Here is a 9,592-nt window from a genome sequence, read left to right on the forward strand (position 1 = left end):
TGCTCTTCCTGCTCTTCCTGCTCTTCCTGCTCTTCCTGCTCTTCCTGTTCTTCTTGCTCTTCTTGCTCTTCTTGCTCTTCTTGCTCTTCTTGCTCTTTCAATCTTTTAATACAAAGGATGTCTTTTTCTCAAGTAAAGTTTAGCAGTTTATAACAGGATTGTTTATCATTGGAGAAGTACGTAGCTGAACTCTACTAACCATGTGTTAAGTCATGATTCGTAGGCCACTCATTGCCAAGATAGCGGTTTATTTTATGTCCAAGACGCATAGCTTGTCCGATATTCTAGCCTAAAGAATGAAGCAGCCCTCGAGCGTGGCTCAGTCAAACGAGTCTGCGACGCTGAAGTCCCCTTGTACGTTGTAAGCATATTCCTTTACATTATGTTTACACGAAGTTCGCACTAAAGGTCTCCTTCTAACGTGAATCGACTGTAACACTCCCTTTTTTTCACGATTAATGCTGCAGGCATTTTTAGATCGGCTCGACCACGAGCCGCCTCTAACATGATTATTCGAACTGCCAAGAGTAGAAAGGCCATTAATTTACATACAAGCAAATCCATCAAAATTGAAACGTAGCCCAGCGTTTTGAAGCGAGTTGAGATACAGTACATAACCATGATAAACGCCAAAAATACCTTGATCACTGCTTCCAAGCCCGCCTGTAAATGGATAACTCCGTCTTACATCAACAGTCAGACAGGAAGTGAGAACTTCTTTCCTTTCATGACCCTACGCATGTTTAGTGCATTATCGGGCTTCAAGATTCTCGGGTGACTTACTTGGTATAATAGATATAGAAGAAATCCGAGTATAGGAGTGTTTGGACGATGCCTGCTACAACAGGGACGGGCTGAAAGTAGCTTTCCGTGAAGTAGCGATAGATCCAGTTGGGTATGTAGAGGGCGCGGTATAGACCCAATGCAAAGAGATAGTGCGTTGTTATGGTGTCCGCCTCGCCAGTACGTTGAAGCATGAAGAGCTGGGGGAGGATGGCAACAGATTCAAGCCAAATCGAGAACGTCCAGAGAATCTTGCTATTGTCAGAATCCGCATGGGGCAACAAAGTGATTGAAGAACTGACTTCGGAGACACTATAGTCATGTGGGAAGAGAAGAGCTAGCAAAGTACCGGCCCCGAGGAGGTATTGGACTTTGAATGTATCGATATTCGGATCATGTGTGGGTTTATAGTCATTAAGCATGAGATAGATGATATAAGCTGATGAGCCAATGAACAATAGCTTGAAAGTCGTGTTGTATAGGGAGTCGGAAAAGGCCCAGAAGAGATCTAGAATATTGGCAAGAATTAGAGAAGTTTTGCGAGGTGCGACGGGAAAGAAAACATGGAGCCCTTACCAAGATAGCGAGTCACAAAAACCATCAAATATAAAGCCTGTGATTTGAATGACAGCCCAGAACAGCTCTAACTTGCGGGTTAGATTTGAGGACTACAGATGGCAAGCGGAAAACTATACGCTAGACGACTTCATTTTATGTAGAAGAATAAAGATGGACGCGAGGTGCGAGAAATCAGCTAGGTTGAATGTTAGAACAATTGCTAGATAGTATCACAATGTACTCACCCAAAAGCCTGAAGATATTCATTATGGTTTATGAATTCAAGCAGAGTAGGTATAGATTGATTGGAGATACCAAATATATAATGAACGATGAAGATTGTTTGATAACAGTTTAAGAATCTCCTATAATCAATTGCCATGCGATTTAGGTAAACCAGTGAATTCCACTGTTGGTACGGAGCATAGTAATAGTCGCACCTACGGGGAGGAGGCCTTGAACAATGTTGACACGAAGCCACAACAAGCAGGCGCGACAAGCAAATTCTCCGCCCCACACACACAGCGCGCTTTAGATGCGTGATTCCACCTGCAGGGTATACTTGAACTCCTTTTTGAATTAAATACTAACACTACGGAGTACACTCCTTTGCCCTTTTTCCCCTCACGTTGCTGACTTTATTTTGTTATGTTTTAGTCTTTGCCCTCCACTTTCTTCCCCCCCCACCTCCTCCCTTTTTTTTAATTTTTTTTTTTTTAATTTATTGCCTTGTCATTATTCTTCAATTGTTGGTCCTTGTATCATCAGTAAGAGAACGAAAAGGCAGAAACCCACGTGGCTTAAATATTATGAGCAATTCTCGTCCTAAAGTGACAATGATTCCCAGCATTGTACTTTCAAAAGATCGCGCTAACATGTGCGCTTTCGCCATCCACAATTCGCTGCAGGTGCCCCTCTGCCAGTTCACTTTTCAAAGTGCAAATGGAGCTATCCCTATCTAGTCTGTCCCAATCTCGTATTCCAACGCGTTTTGATCTCTGAGTGTCTGCAATCTGCTCCATAAGCCGATCCCTGTCTGCGTCTAACTGCGAAAGGCGCTTTTCCGTGAGGGCATCTAAGTCAGATGGGATGCATCTTCCCCCCGATATAATCGAAGAAAGGCCGGTAAGATGATTCATGTACCTCGAGGTGCGAGGATAAGGGACTCCCGTAACACCCCCTTGCCGGTAGGTAGAATGACGATGGGTATCCACACCCGGCCCTGGCATCGGGGTATGGCCACTGCGCGGACCAGTCGGGGGCCCATAGGACCCAACCGACATTGGCCCACGGCGGGCGGGAGCACCGGTCCAAATGTTTTCCTTGAAGCTCGGCCCTCCACGAGGACGAGTGGGGGCAGATAATAGCGAAATATTTGAGCTGCGAGTTTGCGAGGGCAAAGACTTGAATCCATGGGAGGGACCAGATGGCGGTAAATGGTCCTGTGCTATGCTATATGCCCTTGGGTGGCTTGGAACGCTGCCAGAGTGTGCTTGATTCAATTCAGCAGAGTCTTTCCCCCGTTTTTCGAGGGAAGGAGCCCGACCAGAGATATCCAATTCCGGTCCTTTCTCTAAAGAGTAACCTGCTCCATCCACGAGCGGAGAGTCACGTCCTATGTCGTCTTTATTCGGCTTGGTTTTGCTCAATGTTGCATGCTCGTGACGGGACGGTGAATGCTCTGAATTCTTCGATAAGCGGCGACAGGGAATTGGCTGAGATGCCGGTGACCGAACCCTGTGGTTGTATTGAAAAGCACTGACCCTGTCTAGAAATGGCGATGACCGTCTCGAATTGGAAACAGACCCAGGGGCAGAGGTATATGCAGGAACTCCTCGGGGTGATGGCGATCGTCGTCTTTGGGCTATATAATTCTCTGCATGGCGGTCCCTGCGACCCTCTTGAATTGGACTTCGAGAACGAGGGACCATCGGTCCACGAGCGAAATTATCTCGCAACAAGCTACGCCTGGAAGGTGAAGCTGGTCTCGTGTACTGGTCAGACGCAGTCAGTGCAGGGCGCTCTCTTCTGGCTGGTCTAAAATCTAGGTTAGGTGATGGATCTCGAAGCCGCTTTGACATGTTGCGATTCCGGGAGAAGTCACGAGGTCGATTATCAGCGTACGGTGACCTTAAACGCCACGAAGTAGGAGCAGGAGACCTGGGTCGTCCTTCGCGTCTGGGTGAGAACCTTCTTGGGGGGGAGCATGTCTTCAAGTATGAACTAGGGCCGCTATCTCTATTGTAGAAAGATGGGCTCCGGGATGAGCGACCCCTAAAAGCTGGAGGTGAACGACTGCGTCCGCGACCATATGACCGACTTGAAGATGGTACCCATGTGTCAGCCACTAGACGAGGGGAACGATTCCGTGGCGATCTACTGCGTCTAATATAACCACGAGGACCTGCCGGGCGATAGCTCTCTCCGCCACGGTGATCATCAAATCTATGAGTAATTCATTAGCCCCGGCTTCAAGCCATGATACGGTGGACTTGAGGTGTAAGAAGAATATGTATATGGTAAAAAGGGGAGGTGGCGTAACATGTTCATATGCCAGACCTTCTGTTGCGATCCCTGTCCATTCCGAGACAAACAGACAATTTTTCATGAAGGTCACCGGAATCTGTATAGACAGTGTCACCATGAATAGGCAGCTATTAAAGGAAGTGTATAGAAACTGCGCCTGAAAGCAGGTAATGAGCATGGACCGGGAGCCTTGTCTTGCACATCTGGCCGGCCAAGTATCACATGACTGAACCACCTTGGGACGTGAGTCCAAGCATACAACACTGCTTACTTTCTCTCTCTCTCCACAGCCCAACATACTCGTACTCAACGGACTACACTTTCTATCAAGGATTATGGGAGACTAGCCAGTCTGCTATGACTTAAGAGAGGTTTAGTAAGGAGGTAATCAGATACACTATCAGTACTTGTGCGGTATGCCCTTTGTTTAGATAGCTACTACGCTTTCGGCCTTACTTTCAGAATTGTCAGTCAAGAAGCGCATGAAAGATTTGCGGACATCATCCTGTTCTTCAGTAAGGACGATAGAAGACTGTAATCCAAGACAGAGAGCCGCGAACAATGACTTCATTGGTACAGGTGCTGTAAAGCACGCATGGTAAAACTAGTGGATTGACAGCGATCTCAGTGCCGGTTCCGCTTTTCTTCTTCCTTTCTGAGCCTTTTCCGACTTTCCTGGGCGATCATATCACTTAGATCCTCCTGAAATCCCCAATTAGGATTGTTTTCCTGCTGCCTTTGGGATTCGTAAAGCTTTCGAATATTTTCTTTGCTAAACCCCTCACTTATCTGCAGAGAATCTGGGTCCACAGAGACATCAACGTCGCCGGGCTTCTTGCGCTTCCGATTTTGTTCATCAGCACCAAGTACCGCCAAGTTTTCTGGGGGCGCAGTAAGATCATACAACCTGTCGCCGCCGAAGAAGCCCCGCACATTGGCCTGTCGCTCTGGGATAACTTGAAAAGCGCTCTTATGACTTACAGACTCTTCAGTCTGTGTGCCTCGATAGTGCTTGCGCACGTCAAATTCCCCCGAAACACTCTCTTCACCAGCTAACTCAGAGGGAACAGCTGATGCCAACCCACTTGGCGTCTCAAGTCCGCTAGGAGTCTGGACGCCCGCTTCCATATCCTCTTCATCTTCCTCATCATCTTCATCTTCACTCTCCTCGTCAGAAAGCTCGGGTTCTTGTAGCTCACCCCAGAGATCCTTCTCGACAGGCTCGCCTTGCTGCATTGTCTGTTGCGGTTGCAATACACCGAAGATATCACCACCATAGAGAGGACGGTTGTGCTCATCTACTGGTGGCTTCCCATAGCCACCAGGATGGTATCCCCACATGGCACCAGGAGGGGGGGGCGCGTTGAGACCTGGAATCTTCAAAGCTGGATATGATGGGGGTGGGCCATACCTCTGTTGGTTGATTAACCAAGGAGGGGGCGCACCGGGTGGCATATTGAGGGCTTCCTTGAGCTCAGCGCTAAGCTCACCCGGCCGTAAATGTCTAAGGTTGGTTTCATATTCCTTACCCTCATAGTAAACTTCGCCATAGCGAGTAAGTTCCGGCTTGGTTTGGAATCGGAAAAATGCTTCGTATAGCTTCTGATAATCGATATCCAATCTTCCCATCTTTGGTTGGACCCTCTCTCTTTGCTTCTGTTTGAGTGTCGCTTGTTCTTGCTTCTCCAAGGCAGCATCGCGCATTTCCGATATCCCGGTCTCCTGAATGAATTTTGGTAACGCGAAAGGCGGCTTCTCGATTCCTCTCTTAGAAGAGAGGTACTCTCGTTTTAAAGACCAATGTGAAGGGACCGGGACAACGTTGCGATGAGATTTTATATGTACAAGAAGCCGAGGATCGGGGGCCGACGTGTCTGTCCACTCGACAATTTCTGGTCTCCGAACCATTGCCTTCAGTTCAGCGACAGAAAGCTTATTCAATTCCTTGCGCTTTCGTTTTGAGAGCTTGGGCTCCTTTTCTTCTTCGTCCGGGATTTCATTGTCATTATCAAAATAGATTTCGGGCTTTTCGGGCTCTTTTGTCGGTGTTGAGTTGTCCCCAACCTCATCGAATCTGTTAACAATGTGCTTATATACTTGCCATAACGGATCCTCTGAATCTGGAGATGCAGCATTTTGACCTTGCTCGCCACTACCTTGTGAGACATCTGCCGATAGAGTCACCTCTGTCTGAAATTTCGTATGTGTTTCATCGAGTGTCGCCTCGGTAGCCTAGGAAAAGTCAGTTTACTCTTGATGCTTACGCTATGATAAACAGACCTGCGATTTCAAGGCCTTTTTCCGTGCCCTTCTCAATTGGTTTTTGCTTGGCCGCATTATGAAAGCTTGTTGAAGAGATATGTACGAGCGGCAACCTAGTAGGCTTCACTTATCTCGTACTATGGAACTTAAAACGCCTAGACAAGTGGTGGGCGAAAGTGAAAGTCAATGTATTGTGATTCTTTTGGTGGGAGTATAAAGTAATTTATGGGTTCAAGGGTAAAATGAGTCGTGGTTTGGTCATGTATGTACTCCGTACCTTCTGAGACACCCGCAGGCATATCACGTGCCAATACAGAGGCTTGCCTGTGGTTACCAAAATGTTAACAGTGAAGAGCATTGAAATTTCGAAAATTGCCGCGTATAAGCAACAAACTTTTTAGTTAGCTTATTACAGGGCGACGGAGCTTTTTACATATAACCAGTAAGGCGAAAAACGCTCATTATTTAATATTAATCAGATGAACGAGTGATCCACTATACCATCGCTGATTTCCAAAATCAAGTCCACGTAGCCATTGTGTTCTTCTGATCCGGTAAGAAACCCGTGGGAGTGTAGAGTGTACACTGGGAAAACATCCTGGAGATTAAGGAAAATTACGTTGCATGGCACACCCAAGTCTACAGAGGCCATCTTTTGGGGTTTCAGCCCCCATTTAGCCATGTATATTTCCAGAGATTTCAGACCGGACCGAGCGAAGACTTCACAAACATAAAGGGCGAGTAATGAGCATCTATAAACATCCCAACATAAATCTGATGGAGAACGGAATTGCGCCCACTTGGGCTCCAACTTGAGATATAATACAGGAATATTTCAGGATTATTATTTTTGACATGAGAACATAGGAGGTTATGCCTGTCCTTTCCTCTCTATTTCTTTTTCTTTGCGGATCTCGATTCTACCAATGGATTAGCGACCGCGGCATGAAGACGGTATTCCCTTTGAGTGGCTTACCAGCGGCTGTTCTCTTTTTCTTTGGGCGGCCCTTTCCTCGAAGCTTCGCACTAAATCGTAATTATGAGCACATCCGTAGTTGAGGAGCAGGGATCACATACATTTGGATTGCTTCCTCTCTGTCATCCTCTGCTTCATCGAACGTGGTTAAGCCGAAAGGCTTGTAACTGTCTTGTAAATCACGGAAAGAAACAGCCTTTTTCGGATACCATTCTGCAAGCGTTGGGCCGCGGAGTCGCTGTCGAAGAACCTTGTTTCCCAGTCGTAACCTTTGCGGATTAAAGTTAAGTGAAAAGATACGACATTGGACCTGGGAGCAGCATTAACATCAGTTCAAACTCGATTGCACAGAAAAATACAGCCTGTGCGAGAGGTAATACCTTGGCAAGGTCCAGAATACGAATGTAAGGCGCTGCCATTATTTGGGCATATGAGTTAAAGAGGATAAGAACACCAGCCCGATATGAAACCATGATGGCCTATCGCAACCAAATCACGTGACTTTATGAGTCCTGCTTTTTTTTTCCCCCTCCCCCTCCCCCCAAATCCAAAGCATGCGGCATTCGAATACTAATTATTGTATTACAATTAGTGCACCATGACAATGGAACGTAAAAGGAAATCCATTTTTTCAACCTCCGCTAAGACTTATACCAAGGAAGCTAGGGTAAAGGTACGTACATTCCAGGAGAAGGTTCCATCTGGTACTGACGTCTCAAGGTTGATAACCCGGCCTTGGATAACAGTGCTTTGGACAGGGACAAGATTAGATCTCGTTTTACTGTGATATCAGATCTTTTGAGTGATACTCTTGGAACTTACCGTCGCCTACAAGCTCGTGATGCCGAAGTTAGCCCTGATACCCTCAAGGCAACATTTGAGCTAGAGGAGGCCCTACGTCGCGCAAAGAACCATTTATCCACTGCAAGTGCTCGCAATGGCCATATTTCGGCTGACTCCTCAGCTGAAGCAGTAAGCATGCAAGGAATTTTGCCCGTATTACCTCCTATTGTGGATAAAGTCCTGAAAAGAGCTGTTTTCACGCATCCGGGTGTGAGCAACGACACCGAGAAAACCTACGATCGACTTGAAATCCTCGGAGATGCCTATATAGAACTGATTGCTACAAAGCTCATATGGAAAAGGTTTCAAGAAATTCCTTCAGGGCGAATCTCACAGATCAGAGAACTCCTGGTAAAGAATGAAACTCTAGCCGAGTATGCAACGGGATATGGTCTTGACAGCAAGGCTGCTGTACCACAGGACTACTTGAAGCAACCAAAACGGTGGACAAAGACCAGGGCAGACATTTTCGAGGCCTATGTAGCCGCAGCCATCATATCTGACCCAGTTGATGGCTACAGGGTGGTTGAAAATTGGCTGACGCAGCTATGGCTTCCGAAGCTCTCGGAACTTGGTTATCAGAAGCCCATTTTGAATGCAAAGGAAATACTTGCTAGAAAGATCATGGGTAAGGGAATCAAATTGCGGTACATTGATGAACATCCTCCAGCCCAGCAAAGTCCGGGGGTGCAGACTTTTTTCGTTGGGGTATATCTTACTGGATGGGGCTGGGACAATAAACATCTTGGGTCTGGCCAGGGTCCTAACAAGACGATCGCAGGGAACGAAGCAGCACATCAAGCTCTATTAAATGAGCGAATGGTAGAGGAAATTACTTTTGCTAAGAGAGCTCATGAGGCAACCAAAGATTAAGCAGCCATGTGGCAAAAATAGACAAATAAATGACCTAATAATAATAATAATAATAATAATAAGAGTTGATATTAAGTCGGGTTCGGGTCCAAAATCTAGAACCCGCACCCGCCTAATTTTAGGTTAACACACCCTGCAAAAGCCCAAAAAAGCCCTATACTAGATCTAAATAGGTAATAACTTGCTTAGTAATTATATACCTTATCTATATAGATTTAGACTAGAATCCTAAATCGATTTTTAAAGCTCTGTCAGATCATAAGTAAGTTGGTTTTCCCCTGGTGCCGTAAGGGCGCGGATATACATATATGATCGGCCACATATAGCAGAATACCCGTGGGAGGACTGACTGAGTATATAATATTAGTTCTTTCTGTAAGAGTCAAGACCAGTACCCTTACAATTATTAATATAGAAAAATACAAAAAATAAGAAAAAGATAAAGCTATAAAAACTATTTATTTATAAAATTATAAAAATTTATAAATTATTTTAGAACTACATCTTCTTTAGATTATTAGTGTCTAAATTATCTAAGCTATTACTAGACTGGGATTTATACTACTAATTATTAAAAATAGTATTAGAATTATTATTACTGTTAGTAATATACTAATATTTTTATTAGATAATATAGATATATTGATATATCTAAAGACTTTATTATTAAAAATGTCTCTATAATAGAGATATTTAATATTATTAAATAATAATTTTTAAAATTAATTAATTTTATAGAAATATAATCTTATAGTAATAAAGATATTTTAT

At 45.0% G+C, this 9,592-nt stretch overlaps 6 protein-coding genes across 6 annotated transcripts in view; 2 read left to right on the forward strand and 4 right to left on the reverse strand.

Annotated features, from left to right (window-relative positions):
• BDV27DRAFT_123944 (integrase zinc binding domain-containing protein) overlaps nt 1-39 on the forward strand; it is a 2,053-nt gene extending 2,014 nt beyond the window's left edge. The window contains exon 6 of the mRNA XM_032065975.1: nt 1-39. The gene's annotated coding sequence lies outside the window, so the exon portion shown is untranslated.
• A 404-nt stretch (nt 40-443) lies between these two features.
• BDV27DRAFT_123945 (ER lumen protein retaining receptor-domain-containing protein) lies at nt 444-1,959 on the reverse strand. The gene is made up of 6 exons (XM_032065976.1): nt 1,587-1,959; nt 1,479-1,537; nt 1,360-1,426; nt 1,086-1,291; nt 784-1,034; nt 444-733 (listed from the first exon to the last, which is right to left on the reverse strand). The coding sequence occupies exons 1-6, from the start codon at nt 1,606-1,608 to the stop codon at nt 697-699; spliced, it is 642 nt and encodes a 213-aa protein (XP_031930532.1). The 5' UTR covers nt 1,609-1,959; the 3' UTR covers nt 444-696.
• BDV27DRAFT_123947 (uncharacterized protein) lies at nt 1,955-4,083 on the reverse strand. Its single transcript, XM_032065977.1, has 2 exons — nt 3,901-4,083; nt 1,955-3,786 (listed from the first exon to the last, which is right to left on the reverse strand). Exons 1-2 carry the CDS (start codon nt 3,921-3,923, stop codon nt 2,199-2,201), a joined length of 1,611 nt encoding a protein of 536 aa, XP_031930533.1. The 5' UTR covers nt 3,924-4,083; the 3' UTR covers nt 1,955-2,198.
• Nucleotides 4,084-4,177: 94 nt separating this feature from the next.
• Nucleotides 4,178-6,463, reverse strand: BDV27DRAFT_123950 (U2 snRNP complex subunit CUS1). The gene is made up of 2 exons (XM_032065978.1): nt 6,148-6,463; nt 4,178-6,099 (listed from the first exon to the last, which is right to left on the reverse strand). Exons 1-2 carry the CDS (start codon nt 6,202-6,204, stop codon nt 4,492-4,494), a joined length of 1,665 nt encoding a protein of 554 aa, XP_031930534.1. The 5' UTR covers nt 6,205-6,463; the 3' UTR covers nt 4,178-4,491.
• Nucleotides 6,464-6,572: 109 nt separating this feature from the next.
• On the reverse strand, nt 6,573-7,525 carry BDV27DRAFT_123951 (mitochondrial 37S ribosomal protein mS33; the record flags this gene model as incomplete). The annotated part of the gene is made up of 4 exons (XM_032065979.1): nt 6,573-7,049; nt 7,106-7,155; nt 7,207-7,415; nt 7,486-7,525. Coding segments are annotated over 4 exons (328 nt in total), but the record flags the coding sequence as incomplete, so codon positions are not given.
• A 184-nt stretch (nt 7,526-7,709) lies between these two features.
• On the forward strand, nt 7,710-8,821 carry BDV27DRAFT_142842 (ribonuclease III; the record flags this gene model as incomplete). The annotated part of the gene is made up of 2 exons (XM_032070012.1): nt 7,710-7,778; nt 7,826-8,821. The coding sequence occupies 2 exons, from the start codon at nt 7,710-7,712 to the stop codon at nt 8,819-8,821; spliced, it is 1,065 nt and encodes a 354-aa protein (XP_031930536.1).
• Nucleotides 8,822-9,592: the final 771 nt, after the last annotated feature.

The sequence above is a fragment of the Aspergillus caelatus genome, assembly GCF_009193585.1.
Source record: "Aspergillus caelatus strain CBS 763.97 unplaced genomic scaffold BDV27scaffold_36, whole genome shotgun sequence".
Classification (NCBI taxonomy): Eukaryota; Fungi; Ascomycota; class Eurotiomycetes; order Eurotiales; family Aspergillaceae; genus Aspergillus; species Aspergillus caelatus.

Bases quoted from the DNA above. Each gene is read 5' to 3' on its own strand.
- BDV27DRAFT_123945 (XM_032065976.1), bottom strand. From the start codon at position 1,608: ATGAATATCTTCAGGCTTTTGG. The intron at 1,427-1,478 runs GTATAGTTTTCC...CCCGCAAGTTAG, and splicing joins ATAAAATGAAGTCGTCTAGC to AGCTGTTCTGGGCTGTCATT. The intron at 1,292-1,359 runs GTAAGGGCTCCA...CCAATATTCTAG, and splicing joins TTTTGTGACTCGCTATCTTG to ATCTCTTCTGGGCCTTTTCC.
- BDV27DRAFT_123947 (XM_032065977.1), bottom strand. From the start codon at position 3,923: ATGGACAGGGATCGCAACAGAAG. The intron at 3,787-3,900 runs GTCTGGCATATG...AATTACTCATAG, and splicing joins GACAGGGATCGCAACAGAAG to ATTTGATGATCACCGTGGCG.
- BDV27DRAFT_123950 (XM_032065978.1), bottom strand. From the start codon at position 6,204: ATGCGGCCAAGCAAAAACCAATTGAGAAGGGCACGGAAAAAGGCCTTG. The intron at 6,100-6,147 runs GTCTGTTTATCA...GACTTTTCCTAG, and splicing joins AAAAGGCCTTGAAATCGCAG to GCTACCGAGGCGACACTCGA.